Raw genomic sequence first — 26,977 nt, 5'->3', positions numbered from 1 at the left:
TTCATGTTTAGATTATGTGAACAACTATGCTATAGTAGAATTTATTTTAATAATTCAGATGCAAGTCTGGCAAAAAGTTACATTTTTTAAAATTCAGTTAAGACGACATTATTGCATTAAATTAGGGGCAACTTATGCAGCAATATTTGCCAACCTGTTTTTTTTCCTTATGTTTAAATTATTTATTACTACCGTTTTAGTTAATAATTATGCAAATCAGAGACAGCAATTTTCAAGATTACTTATTCTAGGACATGTTTTTAGAGAATATCTCTTTTGGTTCTGACAAAACCGAATCCGAGTATTTGATAGTAATATTCAACTTTTACCTTTTGTTCAGTAAATTAATTAACCAAATGTAACTTGAGCACGCAGTTTTAGAACTTTTTGAAATTTAAAATATGGCTAAGACAAAGATGTGAGTGTAAAAGAACCATTGATTTCTCCTAAAAATAGAACCTTCAATTTTAAATCAATTGTTGCGGCAAAGAAGCTAATATATCTAATGCAGATAACTCGAATTATAGGATATCTAATTGCAGAATTATGTGTCACGGTGATATCATCATTAAGTATTCCCAAATATATGTATGATTAATTTAATTGGAAGCAAGTAACTTCATCTATAATCACGTTTCACAAAGGTGGTACTTTGAGTGAGATAAATCGTGGTAAAATTTGTAAAAGATTAAATTAGTCATGAGTGAATGTGAGATGATTAATCATGAAATATAATCTAATTTTGACATTATGGAGGTGGGCGAAGCCACATTGTCATGAACTGAATTTTTGAAAAAAAAATGCAACTAAACAAAATATAAGAATCTATATAAACGAAAATGAAAAGATAAAACGGAAAACAGTAAATATATTGAGATTGCTTCCAAGAAGTTGCGTGTTGAATATCCTAATGGTGATGATGCGAATGCAAAACCTAACCCAATATTATCTGTTCAAATGAAAACATTTGTAAAAACAATAGTATTACTATACAGTTAAAACAATAAATAAGACCACGTCCTGTCCATGTTAGCAAATAATGTAATTATATTAGTAATTATTTTATTTGATTGAGAAGGATGGCGCCATTTTGTGCTTTACTCATCTTGATTATAGGAATCCTTGCAGGATTTAATGCTCATTATATTGTTGCTTGTTTCCGTGTCTCGTGTTTATTTTAAGTATTTTTTAAATTTGAAAATTGCTTCTCACCTACTAAATTTTATAGATTCAAGGCATCAAGAAAGTTCCCAAAAGAATCGAGAAAAAAAGTAGAAAATATTCAGATGGAGTATTATTTTATGAATTTAAGATATCTTTATAAACATATTTTTACGATCGATTCATGCAATTAATTAGGCTAGGACCTGCCTGGACCACTAAGTTTGCAACAAATACTACCTTATATTACGATTTTCGTCACCGAATGATGATGTGTATGTTTTGTTTTTATTGTCAATATTGATTCAGCAAAACAACGATGTTTTATCCAACCTTGCTTGATCTACACTACCTTCTCCCTGAAAATATAAATTTTAATATACAAGTGGTAAAGTAAAAAAGATAAATTGATAAAATAATAGAGATAAAAAAATGAATAAAATAAGAGAGCAAGAAAAAAAAGTATAATATTAGTGGATTGTGAGGTCTACTTCGTAAAATAAAAAGTTAAAAATATCTTTTTTATGAGACGGACTAAACTAAAAATAATTTCTATTTTTAAAGTTGAAAATAATATTAAATAAAAACCAAAAATAGTAAAATACACATTATCATTCCTCTAACGAAAATTATAGCCCAGCTCATATTTGATACATAAGTGATAGTTCAGACTTTTAATGAATATTATCAATAGTTTAAGACATATTATCAATAGGTTTTAATTGATAACCATAATCACCACCTATTTAAAACTTGTTATATGATTCAAATTTGTTGATTAGTATTCTCTGGTAAATTCTTATTGTATTGATAAAAATAAAATTGGCTCAAACTAATTTGATGATAAAGTAGCACTTATTTAATACTGATGTTACTCATTCATTTAGAGCATCCGCAATGGGCGGACGATGGCACGCCCGATGGCGCGCATCGTCCGCACCCATTGCGGGTGCGTGCCATAGGGCGCGGACGATAGTCACGCCCTATACTTCGGTCGCGGAGGATAGCGCGGACGATGGCCATCGGCTGCGCCATCGTCCGCCCCATTGCGGCTGTCGCGGACGATGACCGCGGACGATGGTCATCGTCCGCGCCATCGTCCGCCCCATTGTGGAGGTCGCGGACGATCGACGCGGACGATGGCACGCGGTTTTGATTTTCTATTTAAATATCGTTTCTCATTCAGTTGTGCATACGAACATATCGACACATCGACCGACACACCCGATAGAGGGTTACCGTTAGGCTTCGAAGAGGTTCTATCTAGACAGGCCTCAATGCGCAACCAACAGGAGCATGTGCAGCTCATGAGCGACATGATTGAAGAAGTGTGGGCTCGTAACCGCCGTCACTGAGTTTGCGTTTTTTTTAATTCGCATTATAATGTATTAATTTTTATTAAATGAAATGAAGTTTATGAAATTCGTATTTTAATGTATTATTTTTTTTAAAATTCGTATGAATTTTGTAAATATTAAAAAAATGATGACGTGGCGCGCCTTAGGGCGCCCCACTGCAGGTGGGGAGGTAGGAGGATAAAACTGCTGACGTGGCGCGCCCCATTGCTAATGCCCTTAGTAAGTTTGAGTCATCCCGAAAGTCGTGAGAACCATTATTGTTTTTTATAAAAAAACAAGCACAATTTGGTTTAATAAATAAATGTTAGTAGGATTTTCGGTCCAAAAATTTAGATGCTCTAAATAGAAAAGTTAGAACAGTAGGCGTCTAGATATAAACAAACAATAAAGAGGTGATCGATTTTCTAGATAAAATAATACCAATATATAATCTAGGTGGATGTTCAGTTTGTAAGATTGTATCCGGGATTAAATTTGTAATGTGTTTGGTTCATGAGATTCAACCCCACAACTCAATCTTAGATGGATAATCATGGGATAATTAATCTCACAACTCAATCCTATGATTAAAATAATCTCACAACTCAATCCTAGATTGTATCTTGGTATTATTTTATCTTGGAAACCGAACACCACCCTAGAATTGAGTTGTGAGATTATTTTAGTCATAGGGGTAGCTATGACTAATTATCCTATGATTATCCATCTAGGATTTAGCTGTTGAATTGAATCTGATGAACCAAATACACTATATATTTAATCTCGAGATACAATCTTGCAAACCGAACACCCTTAAGAGTATTCCTATCTTCATACCTCTTCATTTATTACACGTAATTAAGAAAATTACAATTGCGAGGATTAAGTATTGTAAATGGTCTCTAGTTATATTCGTGCTAAAATTTATTAGAAACAAATTAAAAAAACACATGAATATGCTTAATATTTTTATTGTCATATATACTTGACATATCTATTTGCAACTTTATACCATATTATTATTCATTAATTATATTTACTTTGGGGATGATTAAATCAGAGTCAATCAAATCGAGTAATTCAAGTGTGGTTTAACTCGTTCTATTCAATGTGTAAGTCATTGCATAACAAATACCCTAGCAGCATGTACTCAAAATAGTTATGATACTGCAAAACACATGTCATTCTGCCTTCTTTTGTGTTTTTGAACAACAACGATGCATCACCTGAAGAAGAACCGTTACATGTCTGTGAGATCGATGATGTAGACGCTAACACCAAAAGGACTGTGTGGAGGACTCTTGCACCATCACGAGCATAATTTGTTTGTAACTTCATTATCCTAACTAATGCATTTTTATTTAAAAGGTTTTTATACTTTTATTTTTAATTTGGTTGGATCTTTATTTAACAGACTTCATAATTTAATTTTTTTTGTGTTAGTTAAAATTTCCTTTTTATTTTAAAATTATTTTAGCAACAATATCGGCTCAATAATCATTGAAAAATGAAAAATTTATAGGTATTGCTCGTTTTCAACTTATAGCTTTATCATTTTCAATAAGTCGATATTGCAACTGAATTAATTTCAAATAAATAAAAGAAAAAAACTTAAATAACACATGATAAATTAATTATATTCTAAATTTATCAAATAAATATCAAATCTAATTAAAAGTAAAAGTATAAATTCTCTTAAATCAAAATGCAATACAATAAAGACCTAACTAACAAATTGTAAAAAAATCTACTGAAATAAAATATATTGAATTAAGAACTTCATAAACCAAAAATTTATAAAAAAAGAAACACGTAACAAAATAAAATATACCAGTACAAAGACTTCTAAATATACTTTAAACTATATATATTTCTAGTACAAGGACTTCTAAATATACTTGAACTATATATAATTCACATTATATACGAGTAAATATCATGAGACGTCATAAAACTGTTAGACATGCTAAAGGGATTCGAATACATGAACAATTTGGATGAAGACGAGGTATATGAATAAAATTGAAAGAGACATGTCAGGTAACTTATATTCGCAGCCACAAAATCTTTTATGTATATGATATATCCACTAAGGTAGAAGATAAAATATTTATATGGATAGGACCACAACTTTTTGCCATAATTTTCTGATGTCCTATTACTTATTTTATGTTTTAGATGCATTACCGGTTAGGGACCATAATGTCATGCCTCATGAAATAATGACTAAATATATTATTATATAACTATTTATTTTAGTAGGTCCTCCTGTATTTTACTTGTTTAATAATTAAATCCTTTTAGTTTTATGATATCTAGACAAAAATACTGAAATACAACACTTATCGTACCGAAAAAATTCCAAATTACCGTTTTTTCGGTATACCGCAATTTTTGGTACGGTATGATACCGTACCGAAATCGTTCGGTACGATAACGGTATCAATTTTCCTATACCGCGGTATACCGTGATATACCGAATATTTGGTATATAACGTAGAATCGGTATACGGAATCCTCGGTGCATACCGAAAAAATCGGTGCATGTTGAAATATTATATATATTACATTATATTTATATAATATAAAATAGAAATAAAAAGAAAAAATCTCCGAAAATCCTACTTTTAAATATTTTGTGTATAAAATAGATTTTTTTTTGCATAACGATACTACGGTATACCATACCGTACTTTGGTATACCTCAATAACGATAAGGTAACAATATCAAAAATTAACGATACCGAGTTTTCGATATGATATCGGTATGACATTTTATCATACCGCAGTTTTCAGTAAGATATATGGTACCGATCCACCCCTAGATATCAATCAATTAATTCTTATTTAACGGTATTATTTGTTCGTTAACTTTTTTGTCACGTAAACAACAATAAATTTTAGTTTTATTAAAAAAGTTCCGTGTCATATATTCTAGTGGGTAGCTTAGTTCTTTTATTTTTTATTTTTATTTTTATTTTCTAGCTAATTCATCTATTTAGTAATCAATTCATTTTTTCTGATTCTCATATAATTTATTTATGGTTTTAACTTTTGCTTATTTTTTTCATATGGTAAATATTGTCTTGTGAAATCCTAAAATAAGGGAAGTGTTATATTGTTAACTCAATACTTAATTGCTAACTACATTTAAATAATAGTCCTTAGATATTCAAATCAAAGGCTTAGATCATCAGTCCCGGAATGTCAATACGATAAAAAAACGAAAATAAGGTATTAAGGTCAATTTACAACAAATTAGTTGTAACTAACTTTTGAAACATATCTCATAACTTTAAAACGCATATAACTTTTTCGATTTAAATTATTTTTTCGCACAACATATATCAAATTAAAGATAATTTTATAAGGATTCTAACGAGATATCACTTGCATATGTTCCGATGTCAAAATTTGAAAAAAATTCAAATATTTTTTAAATTTTTCAATTTTTTCGTACAGCAACAAATGTCAACATAGTATATAAAATATGTCAATATAATAGATGTAGAATGTCATTCTTAAAGCAATGTGTTGACATTCTCAAAGCATTGTGTTGATATTTTCAAAACACTATATTGACATTTTCATCCAAGACCCTAATTTGGTAGTTTTTTTTTATCTTTTTCGATTTAATTAATAAATACGAAAATTACACATGGAAAATTTTAGACCACTAAATTTCTAAAATCATATGGTCTTAAATTAGTTGTAGTTAGCAACTAGAGAGTGAGTTAGCAATTGATCACTCCCCCTAAAATAATTATCTATATAATCTTATAATAAAAGGGGTGTGTTATATTGCTAACTATTCTTTGAATTGTTAACTACAACTAAATGATATGCATTAGATCTTTAAATTAAAGGTTAAGATCATTCAACTTCGAATATCAATATATTGTACAAAAAATGTCAATAAGGGTATTAACGTCAATTAACAACAAATTAGTTATAACTAAATTTTGAAAAATATCTCAAAACTTTAAATCCATATAACTATCACAATTTAAATTATTTTTGCACACAACATATATCAAATTAGGGATAATTTTATAAGAATTCCAACGAGATCCTACATGCATATGTTTCGAAGTCAAAATTTGAATTTTTTTTTGAATTTTCATATTTTTGAAGAAACAGTTTTATTTCAATACAACTTACATAATATGTCAATATAATGTTTGTACAATGTCAACATGAAATTGTGTTGACATTGCCATGTCTTCGTGTTGATGTATTTCATACACTATATTGACATTGTGTTTATAAACCCTAAATTTGATAGTTGCTATTATCTTTTTAATATTAAAAAATAAAAACGAAATTACACATGACAAATTATACTCCCTCCGTTCTACAGTAATAGAGACATTTCATTTTGCGCACTCATTTTGAAAAAATAATTATAAATAGTTAAAGTGGAGAAAAAGTAAAGTAAGAGAGAATATTGTAGATAAGACTATTCTCTACATTATTCTCAATCTTACTTTACTCTCTCTCCACTTTCACTATTTAATAGTATAATTTTTTCAAAACAAGTGCAGAAAATGAAATATCTCTATTACTGTGGAACGGAGGGAGTAGAACACAAGATTTCTAAAATCCTATAACCTTAAATTAGTTGTAGTTAGCAATTAAATGATGAATTGACAATTGATCACATCTCTACAGTATATTTTAAGAAAATATATTTATCTTTTTGAATAAGTAAATAAGAAATATATTCTTAAATTTGACTTTTGTACTCAAATTTCTAAACATGTATGGAGTTTGAAAGATGACATTTGACTTTTGAGCATTTCGAATTTGAGATCAGAGCATTATCTTATTTGGTGCTTGTAAGATTAAAACTTGTTTGGGTTAATCATATAACCGGAGCTTATAAGATCATTACCGAGCATCATATGTATAAATTCCAAAACAAGATATCGTATGGACTAATTAACAAACCACTTCTAACTTAGAGCATCAAATTGTATAGAATTTGAATGACCATAATTGGTTTTTGGGCGTCATCCTGTTTAGATTGATAAACACAAAATTTGCATGCTTTTAAGGCTTAAATCATACGACGTGTGTGTTAGAAGTTAGTATACTGAAAGAATATTTCGAATGCTTGCATATGTAATACTCTTTAATCCATTTTTACCATTTTATGAGAAGGAATATTTTGTTATAATGTGTTTTGCTTTTGCATTTATATGAGATGTTCTAATTTACATTAAAATACATAAGAAGCAAAACAAGTGTAAGTCCTCTGCATAGTAGACTATTTATGAACGACGTTCATAGTAGGTCAGTGACAGAACCACACAGTGCCAAGCCCCCGCGCCAGCGGGGGCTTACCCGGCACCAGACCTCAAATCACCCTTATACCGCCGTGCTCCGACCGATTTCCGCCCCGGCGCCGCGGAGCGAGCCTTGACTCCATCTCTCGCCTGTAAATCCTAAAATTGAAATTGGGGGTTGGGGAAGAAGAAGAAGAAGAAGAAGAAGAAGAAGAAGAAGAAGAAGAAGAAGAAGAAGAAAACGTGGGTTATTAGTTTTGGGCTACTTATTTTACCTTTTGTGCTACCTTTTTCTTTGGGCCTCTTTTTCTTTTGGACTTTTAACTTAATAAACTAAGTAGTGATAATATCAGCCCTAGCCCAAGACCTTACTCAATTAGTCAATTGGCCCAAATATTCTCATCTCAGCAGACAACACGCAGCAGCTTGACGTCGGTGCTAGAGTTCTTCAGCCGTTCAGCGGTTTCGTTCAGTCGTGCCTTTCGAGATTCAGGATTTCAGGTAAGAATTGATCAATCGATGGTCAACGGGCGATGTATATAGACTTGGTATGAAATTTAGGGCTTAGTGGCAGTGGCTTAGTGCAGCAGCTCATCTCATTTCAGATTTCAAGATTCAATTTTCAATTCTCATGTTTAATTGCCTAAAATATAATTAAACTTTGTAGTAGTAGTCTCATGTTGACACGTTTGATGTTTCTATATAATATTTTTTTGCCTCAATGCTTTTAAGTTCAATTTGTCTACATAATCTAGATTGCAGTAGGTTAGAAGAATTAGGAAAAAATTATTTTTATTATGATTTGTGCAAATAGTATCATTGTATCTTTATTATTGTATGGAATATATATTATATAACACTAAGAAATCTTATTCTTATTGATTGTAGCTATGCATCGGTATTTTTCCAAAAGAGCAAGGAACGATTCAACAACTACAAGTGCTCCAAATGATAGTAGTATTTCAATTCCGAATCCGATCATGAATCAAGAGAGAATTAATGTTGCAAGTGTTGAATCTAGTGCGGAAAACATAGATCGTGACCAGGGAAAGCGGAGACGTATTGTTGAGTGTGAAGTCCAAGATAGGGACCGTGATACGATCCTAACTCTCTTCTATTATAATTATTTTGTTTAGATATCATAGGGATTTAGCATATCTTCTTTTATTATTTTGTTTAGATATTATAGGGATTTAGCATATCTTTTTTGTATCCACACATATTATAAATATGTGTGGAGTCTTCCATAATATTCATTCAATGAAATACAATATTATTTTGGCCAAGTCCACGTGTGATTCTTTGAATCCCTAATTCCTTACGCTACCTGCTGCCCGACGGAAGGTCTCTGCGCACAGCCGGAACGTATATCTGATCTGTAGCCGTTGCCCGACGGGTTGGAACCCGCGCACAGCCGCCCAGATCTTTATCTCCGCCGACCCTCACGGGTGCCGGATTATCTTTATCTCGTTATTGTCCGTTTTACCGGATCGTTAGGGATTTATGACCTTAACAACTGGTGCTTTCATCGTGATCTCACCCTCCCACCATCTCGAACCGAAGCTACACCGCTGCCCGACGAAAAACATTCCACGCACAGCAACTGTTTTGGTTGCCGAGTCCTGCCTGTCCGCCGAGCTCTAGCCGCCGGACAACTCTACTTCTGCAACGCCCGACGGGAAAGATTCCCGCGTGCCGCGTCAAAGTCAGACGCTCATCATCCACCACAGCCACGCTTCAGTCCGTCGACATGTCATACGACTACGTCGGCTATCGCCGTCGTCAATACGACGTCTCTCAGGCCACACAGCCATTCCGTCCCTACCAGCTGGCCCAACCTCGCAGTGTAACCTGTTGGGACCCTCCGAGCATCCGGGTGGAAGTACTCCGTTCACCGTCGTGGCCTGATCCAGAATCACCCTACGTCTCACACCACTTGGATCCACCTGATCGTCGCCCACGACCGAGATACCAACTCCAGGATTTCGATCCCTATGACCCTCCACCGACGCGGCAGCCCTCTTGTTGGGAACCACCGCCTCACCGGGCATCGCAGGGATACTCGGATTATGATCAGCCACCGCCGCGTCCACCTAGTTGCTGGAATCCACCCAGACATCGAACCAATCGCCGCTGTCCACCGGCGCAACAGCAGGACCGCGGCTACCAGCCTTTTGACCGGCCCCGACGCTCGGAGACGTGCTGGGATCGACCTCACCCTCAGGAGGAGGTGAGAGCGCTGCGAGTCCAGCCCCCCTCCCACCGGCCCCGCTACTCCACCGAACAGCCACCGCGGGACCTATACAGTCAGCCCACACTTGTGACCAGTCAAACTTCTGACCAACCTACGCATTCGCCTACCTGTTGGGATTCACCGGAAGAGTTGCACACACAGCCTATGTACCAGCCACCACCGCGCGACCGATCGTTGGGTCACCGCACAACGACGTTGCCTGTTGTTGCCCCCAGTCTCAAGGTTCGTTCGCCTTGCCCGGCCCAACTAGCTGCCGTAAGTAATTTCAACGAGAAGTTATGTAGTTGTAGATTGGAGCAAGCCGCCCTTCTCGCCTGCGTGAATGCATTGTTTGAGGAGAATATTGATGACGACAATCTAGCTGAGGATGTTCCCGACAACGTTGCTCACAATGGGAGTGCTAATCTTGTTGTACCAAATGACGAGTCCCTGGAAGAGATCATCAAGACCAACAATACGCCGCTGCAAGTGCTTGTCGGGGCATATGATGAGAAGATTGATGATATTAGTGTTCCAACACATAAGGAATTGGAGATGAAAGATGATGTAGCGACTTTGCTGGAGAAAGGAAATAAAACCGAAGCCCTTCGATCTAGTTTAGAGCAGAAAGAAAAAGATTTCAGTGTGTTGAGTGAGAAGCCGAACAAGAGAGAGAGCATGGAGAATCAGAGCCTTGTTGATGGCATCGAGGCTGGATTGGATATGAAAAAACAGGACAATCAAGAGGAAATGGAAGACAAGCGAAGGTTGTTTGAGGATGAGCTTAAATTAAAAGCAGATGAATTGGGTAAGACAGGTGATGCTCACTCCGGTTCGCAAGCACTTGTTTGTGTCTATGTGGATTTGAATGTCAGTAATGTTACAAGTATGAATCCTCGATTACCGTCGCTCGCCGCCGATGCAAGGTTGATTCCTCCGGGAAATGACACGCCGTGTTTGAGCATTCATGGAGGTGTGGCAAAACTTTTCATTTTTGCGTTGAATTGTCACGACAACAATATGGCGGGGGTGTCCACCATATCTTATACCCAACACGGTTCTCTATTGGTGATTTTGGGTGGAAATGATGAAGGGAGACACACAACTATTCGGTGGGCGTTTGATCCAGGAGGAGATACCTCGCCAGAGCTTCTACTTTCAACTCTCTTCGTGGTTTTATGGTTCCTACCTTGAGGACGAGGTGGATTTCAACCGTGGGGGAGTTGATACGATCCTAACTCTCTTCTATTATAATTATTTTGTTTAGATATCATATGGATTTAGCATATCTTCTTTTATTATTTTGTTTAGATATTATAGGGATTTAGCATATCTTTTTTGTATCCACACATATTATAAATATGTGTGGAGTCTTCCATAATATTCATTCAATGAAATACAATATTATTTTGGCCAAGTCCACGTGTGATTCTTTGAATCCCTAATTCCTTACGCTACCTGCTGCCCGACGGAAGGTCTCTGCGCACAGCCGGAACGTATATCTGATCTGTAGCCGTTGCCCGACGGGTTGGAACCCGCGCACAGCCGCCCAGATCTTTATCTCCGCCGACCCTCACGGGTGCCGGATTATCTTTATCTCGTTATTGTCCGTTTTACCGGATCGTTAGGGATTTATGACCTTAACAGACCGCATTCGAAGAGAATACATCTCGAAGGGACCTTTCCAACCAAAAGGCCATGTCTTTAAGAAAGCTCATTTGGTAAGGAGAAAAGGAGTTTCCAATATAAATGGTTTGAAAGACATGCTTGGTTGGAGTATAGTGTGGAGAAAGATGCAGCATTTTGTTTTTGGTGTTATCTTTTTAGGCCTATTAATGACAATCGGTTTGGCGATGATGCATTTGTGAGCGCGGGGTGTAAAAATTGGAAAAAGGCTCTTGCTATTTTTAGAGAACATGAGGGTTCAGTTAATAGCACACATGATAAGGCCAGAATACTTTTTGAAGGATTTAAAAATCAAAGCCAAAGTGTTGAATATAATTTGATGAAATTTGATAAGGAAGACGAAGTCAACTATCAGATTCGTTTGACTGCTTCTTTAAATGTGACTCGAATATTGTTGAAACAAGGGTTGGCTTTTTGGGGAAATGATGAATCATTGGAGTCTGAAAATAGGGGAAACTTTCTAGAGATACTTGAATGGTTGCGTGAGCAAAAACTTGAGGTAGCAGCGGTAACATTGGAGAATGCTCCTCGCATTAATCAGATGGTTAGTCCATTAGTTCAAAAGGAATTGACAAATTGTTGTGCCGTTGAAACTACAAAAGTTATTTTGGAAGATATTAAAAATCGCAATTTCTCTCTTTTGGTTGATGAAGCGAGCGATGCATCGATTAAAGAACAAATGGCTTTGAGAGAGAATGGGTGGAATGAATTCTTGGGACAAGTCGAAGAGTTTTGTGTGGCTAACTCCATTGACGTCATTAGTATGAATGATGCCATCAATCATCGTGTGCGTATGAAGCGGGATGGGCGCGTTACTAATTATCATCATTACAAAGTGGAGATTTACTGTCAAGTAAGCTTCACATTTTATTTCTCAATTATAATTGCAATTAATTATCATTTATAATTAAATACTTAAGTTTAAATTTTTGTATTATTAGGTTCTTGATTTACTTACTCAAGAGATGGAGAATCGTTTTTCGTAAATAAACACAGAATTGCTTACTTGCATGAATTGCCTTAGTCCAAAAAACTCATTTGCTAGCTTCAATGTGGACAAGTTAGTTCGTCTTGCAGAACTTTATCCGGCTGACTTCTCATCTATTGAATGCATGTCTCTTCCATATCAACTTAAAACTTATATCAATGATATAGTTGATAAAGTTGAGTTCTCCAACATTGAAGATTTGAGAAATTTAGCAAAGATTTGGTTTCTACCTCAAGAGATAAAGTTTTCCCATTGGTGTACCGTTTGATTGAGTTGACACTGATCCTCCTGGTTGCAACAGCTTCTGTCGAGAGAGTATTTTCTTCCATGAAACTTATTAAGACAGATTTGCGCAATAGAATGGGAGACGAATGGATGAATGATATCATGGTGGTATACATTGAGAGGGGAATTTTAAAAAAAATTGGAAATGAGACTATTCTGCGGCGATTTCAAGACATGAAGACTCGTCGAAAACAGTTATCATCTAGTGTGTCTTAAAAGTTGAACAGACATTACATGTAAAATTAAATATTTTAGTATATGTATATTTTTTTTAAATTTCAGCCATGGCTTGTTAAATTTTCTGGTTCCGTCACTGTAGTAGGTAACCAAGTCGGTTCTTGCATAAGAAAAAGAATTTTCACGACCTAAAAAGGTTTTGGCTTCTATCGTGAAAGGTTGCGACGTCAGTCCAAAAGTTCCTTACCTAAGGAAATGAGCTCCTAATGCAAACACTGATGTTTGACATCGAGTGCAAATCCATATCCAAGGATTGATTGGGGGCCGTAGGGCCGAAGCAAAGGGTTGAAACAAGGGTCACGAAGATGCATCGATCGCGCGGCCACCTAACTCGGTGGTTCGAGGGACAGCAAGTTACCTTATCGGGTGACTCACACGGGGGGGGGGGGGGTGTGCAAAGAGGCCGGGTGGCCACGAGAAAAATTCCACTTGGTCGGGTGGCGCACCTGATGGGTCGATTTTTTTGCTTTTAACACCCTTGGTCTTAATCCTCTTTATCCCTTTCTCACTCTTATTTTAACACAGAATGTACAGAAAATCTCATTGAGAGCACTCTTTGGTAGAAGTGCAGTGTAGCTAGTGGTGAATCTTTGTAGATAGTTGCTTGGATGAAAGTTGTCAAGAATTGCCTGCATTATTTTGATGGAGGTTCTTGGGTTTGGATCCCCTGATTTCTGTGTTTGTTCCTTCTTTATATGTATTCGAACACCTATCTTTTATACTTATTTTTAGGAGTACAGGAGTAAATCTTGGACTGGTGGCGTGTTTGATGATTCGTATCATCTCCACTTCTTCGGAGAAGTCGACAATTTGTTAGTTCTTGCGACCTTTGGGAACTAGGGAAAGAAGTTGAAAATTTATAGGAGGGGAATAGACGGTAGGATGATAAAAGAAATCGACGAACAAGGCCAATCCTGGTCCCGTTGTTGATGGCCAGATGAATTCAGGAACAATAGAAGCATGCTTTATTGGAGGGTAAGATATGTTCTTTACAAAGATTGCATTTGTTTTCCATTTATTTTCTTGTGAAAAAGTTGCACAGCACAGAGGTTAAAGGAGATCACTGATTGAAAACTGTATTGTAGTAGTTGATTAATAAAGGCAACATCATAAGTTACAAAATTAAGTGTAGAGAATGGCAAGCTTAGAATTCCTGAGACAAACACACTGTAAATACACAATACATTAATTATGAATGGTTATCCATATTGTTTTCAGGTTGTGAATCTCTTCCAGAAGCGGTGGTTCTGCCACAGCAAGTGTATCTCTTCAATGGGGACTTGCTTGGTCTCCGGCAACAAGAAGAAGATGAAGCATGTCATGATGAAGATTAAACCCGCGAAGAGCAAGAAGATGCCGTATTTTAGATGGCAGAGCGCCGCCAGGAAGCACTGCGCAATGAGCGCCGTGAAGAGCATATTCACACACACCACAATGCTCTGCCCCGCTGATCTCGTCTCCAGTGGGAACAGCTCGCTAGGGACCAACCACCCCAACGGCCCCCACGATCGCCCGTAGGCCAGCACGAATATGCATATCACCACCACCAGGAAGATCCCAATACCTTTGGGCAGCTTTTCTCCCTCTCCAAATTTCAGTGCTAGAGTAATGGCTATTGCAACCTACAATACCAATCATATTTTGCACTTGTATGGCTCAGTCGTAAAATAGAAACGTATAAAGAATGACTTAACTGGTGACGTTAGAAGAAAGGAATACCGAGCATAGGAAGAGCTCACAGCCAGCTTCCAAGAAGAAAGCTCGTCGACCAAACTTGTCAACAAAGGCCATGGATATGAGAGTGGCCACGACCAACGTGGCGCTGGTGATGGCAGAAGAGTAGAGAGACACGCCTGAGCCAAAACCCAAGCTCTGGAAGAACACGGGGGCGTAGAAAAGTATCGAGTTCATCCCAGTAAGCTGCTGAAACGCTGGTATACCAATGGCACCAAGGACCAACTGGGGCCTATTCTTCCTCTTCAACAGGTTCCGAAAAGGATGCTTTATAGCCTTAGCCGCATTGCTCGCGTCAATCAGGTCTTGGAACTCCGCATCAACCTTTGGAGTGCCTCTCACCTGTTGGCAATTGAAACGTAAATGAATACTTATAACAAAGAACTGAAACCTCTCACGAGCCACTCCTATCATTACCTTCTCCAATACATTCCTCGCCTCATCGTACCTTCCTTGTTCAACGAGGCTGTTGGGGGTCTCGGGGAGGATAATCCCGCCCACGAACATGAACAAGGCCGGCACTGCTGCTAGCCCGAGAGACAGCCTCCACCCCCACGGATGGATCCTTTCAACTCCATAATTCACAAAGTTCGCCACAAAGATCCCGAGGCACGTGGTGAGCTGGAAGAGCTGGTTGATGGCGCCCCGTATCTTCGCAGGCGCCATCTCTGAAAGGTACAACGGCACTGCCTGCAGCATAAGGCTTTAGCATCATTCATTGCTCATATAAAACAAGACATGAAAAAAAAGGAACTAATGTTTGCTGACTTGATTGCCGAAGCCAATGCCGAAGCCGAGGAGGATTCGGCCGATGATGAGCATTGCGATGTTCTGAGCAGCGGCGTTCATGATTGCGCCGGAGAAGAAGCTGATGGAGCCGCAGATGATGCTGGCCCTGCGGCCCCTGTTTCGGGTGACGTGGGAGGCTCCGAAGGTAGAGACTAAGGCTGCTAAGTAGAGTGAGGATGTAAAGAGGGTCAGAATCTGGTTGTCGTATTTGCAGTAATCTGTTTCTTTGAGATGCAATTGCTTCCTTCTGTATACTCTGGGGAAGAATTCGTATAAGAAGTCATCCATAGAAGTCACCCCACCTGCAATTTTCAAACTCTATTGTTATGATTTAGGAATGGTTGGAACAACGAAAGAATTGGGAGAAAGTAAAAGTGACCTGAAACGCCGAGATCGTAGCCAAACAAGGAGCCGCCCAAGGAGCCAACAATGCAGGCGAAGATGAAATAAGGAGTGATTGTGTACTCATAGAGATGAGCTCTGGCTCCGCCATTTGAATCCACTATTCCCCCACCCGCCATCTCTCTCTCTACTCTCTACTACTCCTATTTTGTGGATGATAAAGATCAAGATTTAAAGTTGATTTTTCAAACCTAATATAGTGGACTGGAAAAGAAATCTACTTTTTCAAGACAGCTGTTATGTTTTGTCAAATGGGGCTATTAATTCATTCACATTTCACAGCTTCAATTTGCAAATTTCCATTATTTTATTGCCATATTCCGATAACGGTTGGACTGTGTATTATGCATATTCTTTGTAGAGGAGTAATAAATTTCCGATACTAATTTTGTGTGGGCCCATGTCTTTTATTGTCTTAAAGATGATGTTAACAGGTGACTTTGAATGTTTTGGCCTTGCCAGATAAGCTTAGAAGACCATGTCGCATAAGCAGTAAGCACACATACTACTACTACTACTAAACTTTTCGAAAATTAAGGGATTTATCCATTTTAATTGAATTTCATTTTAGCTGATAATGAGTCATCTTTCCTTAATACTCCACAACAACCACTCATTTCCACAAATGAAACATTAATTAAGAATGAGATAATAATAATCTTTCCTGAAAAGCAGATTTTCTATATGCAGTTCTACAGTTTCCGTTTATTGACATAATTAATTCATAGTAATATACAGTAATGATTTGTTTCCAAAATAGTAGTGTGAAATTTTTTCTCCCAAAACTATGCATTGAGGATAAATTAATTATGAAATTACGTCTCTAAAAATAAAACCAGTTAAAGAAATCAATTTCGGTCTAATCAAAATTAAGGAGCCTCATTTATATAAATTTATCTTTTCTCGAATAGAAAAAACTAAACGTTGTAAATATATATATGTTTGATTTGACTAGATTAATACTTAACAAAAACTTACATTTATTTTAATAAAGTAGTAGTTGATAAACAGAATAACCATTCCTGCCCATATGAGATTATACATGCGAAATCATACTAATTTCACCGTAAAAAAACATGCTACCTTCATATATTGCAAATTTAGTTATTACTAGTATAATGCAGATTCATAAAATTATTTTTTGTCTAGTATAAAAAGAAAGATTGATAGTTTTAAGCATATCCACCCCTGACCCTGACCCATCAATCTCAAGGTATTTATTTTAAGTAAACGTAGCTAGTAAACTGCTAATTTTTTATTTGAAACCAGCTGTGTGAACATGGATATAAAATACTTTGTTCAAGTGGGCATAATATAAAACAAACACACATATCCTAGTAAAGATGTTAAACTTAATTATTGTATAATTTCATGCCTTGGCATTTCAAGGTTTAAGTCTAAGTGACTACTTAGTATTTTTATCAATCGATTTGACCAATGTTAATAAAGGTAACTGGATAACATGCTGCAAATTATGTTCTCAAAAACCAGTTCATATGACCTGCTCATGTGGGTACATTATATTTTATATAAGCATGTGTATAGGTATCTTATCTACTTCATTACTAATTACTCTATACAAAAGGACATGATAATGTCAAAAAATGATGAAATAGAAATGAAATTCTTAATATGTTCATAAAATTCATGCAACTAAAACCATGAATATATTTAGTTATGTTATCGAAGATCATAATTTAAAAGCTATAAATAAGTGTAGTATATAAGTATTTTAAAGTCAAATTTATTGTAGACTTCCATATCATGTCTTTGTCAATTAAATGATCCATCATCCATCGCTGTTTGTTATTGGTGTGAAGAAAATGAGTTTAATAATATAACCTATAAATATCTTGTCTTTTACTTGTGAATGAGAGTAGTGGAGAATCATATCTACATAGATATTTGTTAAGTAAATAGAGTTGAGTAGTTGACCCGAGCCACCTCAAATCGATCCACCAGATAAACAAAATGGATTTGAGACAGACTCATTGGTTGCGACGTTCATTAATTGAATTCTATCCAAAGCTCACTGCTCCATAGAAGTCCAATTTAGTAATTAGCTCTAGTTAATCATTTTGTTATATGAATGTTCTTGCTCATCAAAGTGTTGGGATTGGCCAATGCACTTTAGTTTGATATTGTCCGCTTTGAGTGGAGCCAAACTCATACGAATTTATTTTTGGGTCACTTCAAAAGTCCTTAAACTAATTAGGGGCCGATAGCACTTATATACTAATCTATCTATCACTCAGCCTAAATGGGATGAATTTGTACCTAACATAGAAAAACAAAAACAAAATGGGTTGATCTTGACACAATGGTTGTAGTGGGCTTTAATGTAAATCCAAGACCTCCCCCAAAGTATCAGTTGTAGACTTAGAGATGTCAAGTGGGCTAGGCCAGCCTAACCCGGCCCATGCCCATTTTATTTAAATCCAAGACCGCCCCCAATGTATGATTTAAATTATAATATTTTTTATATTTATTACTCTCTCCGTCCGCCATTAGGAGTCTCATTCCTTTGTAGCACAGATTTTTATGTTATGGAAAGTTAGTTAAAAAAAATGTGAAAAATTATGAAATTGAAAATTGTGATGTGAAATGAGTTAGTGGAATGTGAGACCCTATTACCATTTATGGTAAAAGTGAACCGAGACTCCTATTCGCTGATGACTAAAATGGAAAAACGGGACTCCTATTCGCGGATGGAGGAAGTAACTCGTTATATTTTTTTGGTAGAAAAAAAAGTGGGCATAGTATGAGAAAAGAACAAACATATATAAGAAACGCCCAATTTATCATGTACAAGCCAAATATATGTATTGTTTGGCACATGAACGCCCTTATGGACCATATACGCATAGCTTGATAAGTAATCAACAATAAAGTTCTCTTCCCCCTGTGCACATACCGCAACATGATTGAGTTAAAATCTTGAAGCATTATGAGGATTCTCAGCACTGGTTCGATAGATAGATCTCAAAGTGTTCCAAAATCATAGCAATAGCCACATAACTCTCTCTACTTCCAAAAAAGCATTCGCAATGTTCTATCTAGTTCTAACTCATGAAAATATATCAAACCTCAATAAGCAAAATTGATCAAACCTTAATATTAGCCACAATTCATGTCTCCAGTTACCTGCATCATCTCTAATCAGTCCTCTGCGATAGGCACAACCAAATTTCCGCTCCAAGAAAGCATGCGTGTTCAACTATAGAACTCCCAGTGAAAGTGGCCTCTGGCAGACTAAAACTGCACTTCGTGTCATCCCCTCACCACCAGAAGCTGCTAATTTGACATCGTGAATATTCCTTACCATAATAATAGTTTGTGATATACTCCCTCTGTCCGCGAATAGGAGTCACGTTTTTCTATTTTAGTCCGTCCGCGAATAGGAGTCCCGATTCATTTTTATCATAAATGGTAATAGGGTCTCACCTTCCACTAACTCATTTCACTTACATTTCATTTAAAACTAATATATACAAGTGAGACATCTGTTCCATTAACTTTTTTTCATCCACTTTTCTTAATATTTTTAAAAATCCGCACCGCCAAAAAATGGGACTCCTAATGGCAGACTGAAGGAGTAACAGCCGGTGACTCATGTGCGTCTCTGCATAATGAAGCCACACTTTTTTTTCCCAAATGAGCTATCATTTAACTTCAAAAATTGTGCACCATATCATCCAACTCCCTATAGTTAAATCAGAGGTCTCATTATGAAGCCCCAATCATCAAAACTTAGTGTTTGTCAAAGAACCACTTAACCCCAGCAACCGGCTGAAGCCCAACCCATGTTCGTTGCGGAGCATATTAATAGTACTATAAACTTTATGACTCTATAGCTGGTTATAGTTGGGCCCAAATTTGAACCCAACTAGCTAAAAAAAATAAGAATGGCCCAAAACTGTCTTCAACCTCGTTTCGTTCTCCTAACTTCTCCGAACTCTTGTCTTATCTTATTAGGCCATCCTACGCTGTCTCTATACGTCCCTAACCCCCTTAAAACCGTCCTTAAACTACTATGACCACTATGGGCCACACTGTACTTTATTCCTCTATCCCTTAACTAAGGGACGGAACCTGCAACTCCGTCCCTTAACCGTCCCTTATTCCGTCACTTAATTACTATTCATTCAATTTCATTTTTTTTCAACCCAATTCAATTAAAACAAACACACTTCATTAATATTAAAATAACATTACAACATAAATAAAAATACAACTTAAAATTTTAAAAAAAACATAATTAAAATCTTAAAAAATAAAAATGACATAATTTAAAATACTATTTTATATGGACATCATTGAATGTTTTATGTTTCACTTTCGATGTGAGACAAAATCATTCTTGGATGTCTCTATAAAAGAGAAACAACCAAGAATGATTTTGTCCCACATCGAAAGTGAAACATAAAACATTCAAGGATGTCTCTATAAAAGAAAAACAACCAAGAATAATTTTATCCCACATCGAAAGTGAAACATAAAACAATCAAGGTTGTCTCTATAAAGAGAAACAACCAAGAATGACTTTGTCCCACATCGAAAGTGGAACATAAAACATTCAAGGTTGTCTCTATAAAAGAGAAGCAACCAAGAATGACTTTGTCCCACATCGAAAGTGAAACATAAAACATTCAAGGTTGTCTCTATAAAAGAGAAGCAACCAAGAATGACTTTGTCCCACATCGAAAGTGAAACATAAAACATTCAAGGTTGTCTCTATAAAAGAGAAGTAACCAAGAAGACTTTGTCCCACATCGAAAGTGAAACGTAAAACATTCAAGGTTGTCTCTATAAAAGAGAAGAAACCAAGAATGACATTGTCCCACATCGAAAGTGGAACATAAAACATTCAAGGTTGTCTCTATAAAAGAGAAACAACCAAGAATAAGTTTGTCCCACATCGAAAGTGGAACATAAAACATTCAAGGATGTCTCTATAAAAGAGAAACAACCAAGAATGAGTTTGTCCCACATCGAAAGTGGAACATAAAACATTCAAGGATGTCTCTATAAAAGAGAAACAACCAAGAATGAGTTTGTCCCACATCAAAAGTGGAACATAAAACATTCAATGATGTCTTTATAAAAGAGAAGCAACAAAGAATGAGTTTCATAAATGCGCAAGCCCATCAAACATATCTGGGCTATTACGAATATCTTGTATTTATTACGAATATAAAAACAATTTTTATAAATAAAAAGTATTTTTTTTAAATTCAATTTTTTAAAAAAAAATTGATTTATTGCGTCAGCACGTGACGACGCCCACCCGCGGGCCGGCGAGTAGGCGTCACGCACGATGCCGGGTCGCGCCACGTCGCCTAGGCGCGTGGCGAGATGGCCCGTCGCTTGTCTCGGCGACACGGGACGCGGGACGGGGCGCGGGACGGGACGGCGAGCTGCAACGCGTCGCGCGACGGACCCGTCTCTCCGGATGGGTCGCGGGACTCCTGCGCGACGTGTAGTGGATGCTCTTACCCTTCTGAAATAGATCTGCTTTATCCGTTTAAATAATTGATAGTAGCAATTAATAGCTCACTATCAGTAATTTTTTTTTTATTTTCTTTTTATTGATCTCGTCATAAGGAAACATCTTAATTAAGTCACTCAAACACATTTGGAGGCGACAATATATATTGGGGGATATAATTTAACATATACACATCCACATAAGAAACAGTACTCCTATAGAATAATCAATTTAGGGAGTAAGCAATAAAATTATTAATAAATTAATGATGGTCAGCGAGTAATTTTACTAGTAGTATTTAAATTCTTCCATCATAACGAAGGTCACTGCAACATGCTATGAGCCCTACTTTCAAAACCTCAGGCTTTAATTTTAGATTCTTTGACGTTTTATTTTATCATGTTTTTATGATATTACTAATAAATACTGTAATTTACCATTTAGGATTACTTGCCGCCACTGGTCGTAATTAATGTTTGTATATTACTATTCTGGCTAAACTGAAAATCATGCATGTCATTGAAATCTTATTTATATTATATGTGTCTTAGAGCAGAAAACAAGTTGGCCATATATTTATATTATGTGTATGTATGCGTGTTTTTGTAGTAATTTTCAAACCACGACTCAATCCTGCAATGAGGATGGATACAGTAACAGAGGGAGGGGTTAAGAGATGATCAGTAGGATTGTAGGGTGCACATTATTATCAGTATTTAAATATTTAAAACTTTTCAAATTTAGAAAGTAGTTTAATTTGGTGGATGACTTAAAATAATAAATCTTGTCTATTTTTTTGTCCACAAAGGAGTATAAATTTTAGTAGTATTCATTATTATTAAATAATTCAAAGTTCAAACACAGTTTATTCACAGCTCGTGCATTTATGTTATTAGTTCAATTTTTATTAACACACTCAGATACAATGTTTTACCGAAAACATTTATTTAAAGAAAACAGATACCAAACAAACGTTGTACAAGTATTAATTTGTTACTACGATGTTTGGTATCTTTCGTGGATCCAAGCACTCAGATAGTTAGGAAGATATTTAAATAAAAGGCGGTGTGAACATTTACTAATAATTTGTGAATATAATGAAAAAGATTCTTACAGAAAAGTGTTAAAACGTACTTACAGGAAAAGTTAAATAATAATCACGCAATACTTGACCAATTTATGAGTTCAATAAATTTACTGCGAAATTAATACCTAATTTTGCACAAAATTAGCATGTAGCTGTATATACTTGCAATTCCATTAGTAAGAACTAATTTAGTAAATAGAACACATTCTCGATGTCGATAAAACGATGCTACTTAAATTCCTAATATATGAATCCTCTTGAATTTGATTTATATGATGCACTTCAAGCTCCACATATAATTCAATTGAATTTAATTCAATTAGGTGAGGTACAAAGTAGTCTTCCATAGCAAAGTATATGTATCAAGCTAGGGATTAATTTTCAACATATGTCCTATTATATTTAAATGCTTGTAGTATAATAATTATACTACTATTGTAACGACCCGCTAAGCCGATATTATTGTAAACTATATTATTAGCTTTATTATCTATATAAGTGACTTTTAGGCGATTAAATCCGAGCTACGATAGATTGTTGTTGATTGTTTGACGATAGGAAAATGAATAGAACACGTAAATATATTACACCTATATGAATATAATAAATTTAAATAAATAAATAAATAAGATCTCAAAATTTAAAATTTTAATGTCCGATACATCCAACCAAAAAGTCCAACAAAATATAATCTATACATCATGCGTTCTAAGAAAATCGAGCACTTCAGCGCGGACGGCCACGAACTTGAACCGATTATACCTACACCAAATTAAGTGAACAAATACTCAAATAATTATTTTAATAAATAAATAAAATTTTTAAAAAAAGGGGCCGATATTTTTTTTAGACAAAGCATTAAGTACTGCATTAATAGATTGCAGAAGAAATCATACCCTCTGACACAATTGATATCATTACTGACAAACAATATTATTAGGAGATACATGTGGCCACTTGCATCTTATATACAAATCACTTTCTTCACTTTCTTATATACGCCACTTTCTTTTATGTACATGTACTCCTATAAATTACTTTCTTCACTATAACACATCACCATCAGCATGTCCTAAGTTCTCTTCACAAACCCCACATAAACATTTACTCCACAATCATTCTTCCAACAAAGCTGAAGCAAGAGGAGAAAGCAAATTCAGCAACTCCTTTTCACAATTAAACAAAAGTAAGTACCACAACTCAGTTATCCACATATTAAAACTGTACATGTAGACAAACTTAGTCTTGAAGAACATAGCTACAATATTCAATATGTTGCAAGTAGGTAATATAACCAATCAAGAACATAGTTGCTATGACACATCTAAGTATAAAATGGCAGTTTCTCAATTAATGATAGGAACTTATCTTAAAAGAAATCTGCCACCCCCAACAAATTACATTAGAATCTGCCAAAATCTAGTAATTTAGAATTATAGCAAAGATTATAGGAATAACAATTTCGAACACAGAGATTTAACTTACACAAAAATCTGCTGCCCCATCACCAAAGAACACAGATTTTTTTTTAAAGGTTGGAACTTAGAAGATATAGGATGGAGTAGTTAACAAGAATAATAAATATCATTCCTTACCTCTCAGAAATCGGCGTCGGCGGCTGGAGGGGGAGATCCTCCGCGACGGCGGCTGAGGCGGACCCGCGACGGCGGCGATCCACAGCGGCGATGGTGGCGCGACGGTGAAGGGGGAGAGAAGAGAGAGATGATGAGGAAGGGAGCACCGATCTACTGTTGTACGGAGACAACCGGACTGCCGGAGGAGGGCGGCGAAGCCGCTGCCTCTGCATGACGGCGGTGAAGGAAGATCCGCGGCGGTGGCGGATCCGCGGTAGCAACGGCGGCGGTGCGGTGGAGAGAAGAGAGGGGGCGGCGGCGGCGGCGTGAGGAGAGAGAAGAGGGAGAGAGGGAGAGGAGAGATGGAGAGAAGAGAGGGAGAGAGGCCGCCGCCGGAGAGGCGGCGCTGGCAGGGCGGCGGATCGGCGGCGACGAGAAAGAGAGGGAGAGAGCTGTGCATTTTGTTGAATGAGGGAGGAAGAAGAAAGACTTAGGTTTTAACTTAGGATTTCTTAATTTGGGCTAAGTTTTGGGCTAGTTTAACTTGGGCTAATGAATTAAATGGTTTTGGGCCATGAATATAATTAGAATAGCTATGCAAAATAAATCCGAGCCCAATCCCCTTCAAATTAATTTAGGGCTGCAATACATAGTGAGTGTGAGGCCCATTTTCGGATTTATTTAATTTCTGGGCTTAATAAATTAATTGGATGATCTATTTAAGTTGGGCTCCACTTAATTTGTTTTGGGGCTTTAGATATCAATTTGAGAGATAAGGTGGAGAATTTGGGTTTTGTAAATAAATCCTTGGATTGATAATTGAATTAATTGTGGGAAATTGTTTAATAAATTTTAGAATATTTTCCAATGCCGAAATAAAATATAAATTCTCGGTGGGAAATTATTACGATAAGTTAATCATGGGATTAAATAAATTTTTAGGAGTTATTTAATTAATTTTCGAAATAATTTTGAAATATGAATAATTTATCCCAAGTCCGGAAAACATATAATTTTTCTTACAAAGGGAAATAGTTGCAATAATTCAATTATGCGCTTAAATAAATTTTGGGATTTATTTTATTCGATATTATGATGGAAAATACGAGGAGTTGCCGGAGGAATTATGGGCGTAAGCGGCCGACCGACATCGCCCCGCGACGCCTTGGGCGGCCGCCGAATAAAAAAAAATACACGAAAACCGAGAAACGAGATAAAAAGATTTTAATGAGGGTGCATGCATTCTAATTTAAGTAGTTTTGTCCTTGAGTCTAATTAGTGTATTATTATATTGTGATATTTTCAAAAGGGTACCTTCGCAAGTAAAGTTGGAGCGAGAATTCAAGTTAAAGGAACTAAATGATCCAGGTGAGCTTTCTTATACTAAAATACAAATCGTATTTTATGAAAACACGAACACATGTTCGTGATTTTAATGATGTTGTCTTGCCAAAATGTTTTGTTATGATGCCTATCTGTTGGCTAAGGCCAAGTGAATTATGAACGATGAAATATGTGAATCGATTCGATTTTTAGTCGGGTAGGGTGGTGTCCCTACTTGGAACCTCTGGCCGTGAACGGCAGAGAAGGTGACCGTGGAAGGTGGCCACCTTCCAGGCACAAGGATACCTCTGACGTGTTGGGCAGAGAAGGTGACCGTATGAGAACACCATCTCAGCGGCACAATGTGATCAGATATGGCTAAAGTACAGGAAAAGGGGTTGCAACCCAATGTGATATTTTTTAGTAAGCTCGGGCCTTTTCAATAACACCCCGAGTGTTACTGTGATGATGGCTTGACAATATTTTCAAATGTATATGTGTAATTTTCGGCAATGTGTTCACTGAGTACTTTTTGTACTCAGCCCTGCATATATTTCTAAATGTGCAGGTTGAGCAGCGAAGTGGTGGAGGAAGTGCTATTGAGACAAGACATTTAATTCAGTCAGATTTTGACTCTCAGAGGTTTCATGTCTTCATACATGGAACCGCGTTCATTTGCTTCCGTTGTGCATCTTAAAAGACTCAAGTCTATTTTGTTCAAAACTCTGATTTTTTTCGAGTTTTTTCCCATTTTTTTTTTGGAGCTATGGTCGAGTTGTGTTGTTTTTCCCTTTCTTCCCGCTTCTTTAACTCCCCCCTAGTCGCGATCAACCGTGTTTTCTATCCTTAGAAAATGCGGTCGTGACAGAGTGGTATCAGAGCATTCTTCCTAGTTCTGAACCCGAGAGTCTTCTTTGAAAATCTTTGGTCTAGCCTTGTTCCACTAGACTGTCTAATCGATGAAAATGCTCTTAGCACTCCCACCAATCGTGCTCAATGAGGAAAAAGGTAACTGTTATTTTTCAAGAAAGTCAAGATGTTTGAAAGTTTGAAATGGAGAAATAACTCATACAGTTGATTTGAGTGACAGATGAAAATGTTAAGTTCAAAGAAAGAGTTAATTTTCTTGATTTGGTAGCGTACTTAAAGAAAGAGCTAGTATGTATTTTCTTGGCTTGAGACTGTGAATGCATGAATAAAATAAGTAACTTTCCTAAATGGAAAAAGGTACTGAAATGTGAAAGTATAAAGTTTACGAGTCTGGTACCAATTGGTGAAATGACACATCTTTTTGAGTTAGTCATTTAATCATGTTGCTAGTATGGGAAACTCGAAATTTCCAAGAACTTAGAATACTTAGTTATG

General features: G+C 36.3%; 1 protein-coding gene and 1 long non-coding RNA gene across 2 annotated transcripts; both read right to left on the bottom strand.

The window, feature by feature from the left end:
- Nucleotides 1-14,279: 14,279 nt before the first annotated feature.
- Nucleotides 14,280-16,262, bottom strand: LOC121791926 (sugar transport protein 14-like). The gene is made up of 5 exons (XM_042189738.1): nucleotides 16,118-16,262; nucleotides 15,718-16,040; nucleotides 15,367-15,639; nucleotides 14,935-15,291; nucleotides 14,280-14,837 (listed from the first exon to the last, which is right to left on the bottom strand). The coding sequence occupies exons 1-5, from the start codon at nucleotides 16,257-16,259 to the stop codon at nucleotides 14,430-14,432; spliced, it is 1,503 nt and encodes a 500-aa protein (XP_042045672.1). The 5' UTR covers nucleotides 16,260-16,262; the 3' UTR covers nucleotides 14,280-14,429.
- Nucleotides 16,263-23,329: 7,067 nt separating this feature from the next.
- On the bottom strand, nucleotides 23,330-24,362 carry LOC121791925. The gene is made up of 2 exons (XR_006048767.1): nucleotides 24,311-24,362; nucleotides 23,330-23,477 (listed from the first exon to the last, which is right to left on the bottom strand). It is a non-coding gene; the product is annotated as an uncharacterized LOC121791925 (long non-coding RNA).
- Nucleotides 24,363-26,977: the final 2,615 nt, after the last annotated feature.

Source organism: Salvia splendens, unplaced genomic scaffold, assembly GCF_004379255.2.
Source record: "Salvia splendens isolate huo1 unplaced genomic scaffold, SspV2 ctg97, whole genome shotgun sequence".
Taxonomy (NCBI): domain Eukaryota; kingdom Viridiplantae; phylum Streptophyta; class Magnoliopsida; order Lamiales; family Lamiaceae; genus Salvia; species Salvia splendens.
The sequence above is the reverse complement of the archived record's forward strand: the minus strand, read 5'-3'. Positions and strand labels throughout refer to the sequence as shown.

What these genes read in the sequence shown, in the direction of transcription:
- LOC121791926 (XM_042189738.1), bottom strand. Translation starts at nt 16,259, where the DNA reads ATGGCGGGTGGGGGAATAGTGGATTCAAATGGCGGAGCCAGAGCTCAT. An exon ending in CTACGATCTCGGCGTTTCAG is followed by an intron (nt 16,041 to 16,117) that starts GTCACTTTTACT and finishes TGAAAATTGCAG; the next exon opens with GTGGGGTGACTTCTATGGAT. An exon ending in GCATTGGCTTCGGCAATCAA is followed by an intron (nt 15,640 to 15,717) that starts GTCAGCAAACAT and finishes CTTATGCTGCAG; the next exon opens with GCAGTGCCGTTGTACCTTTC.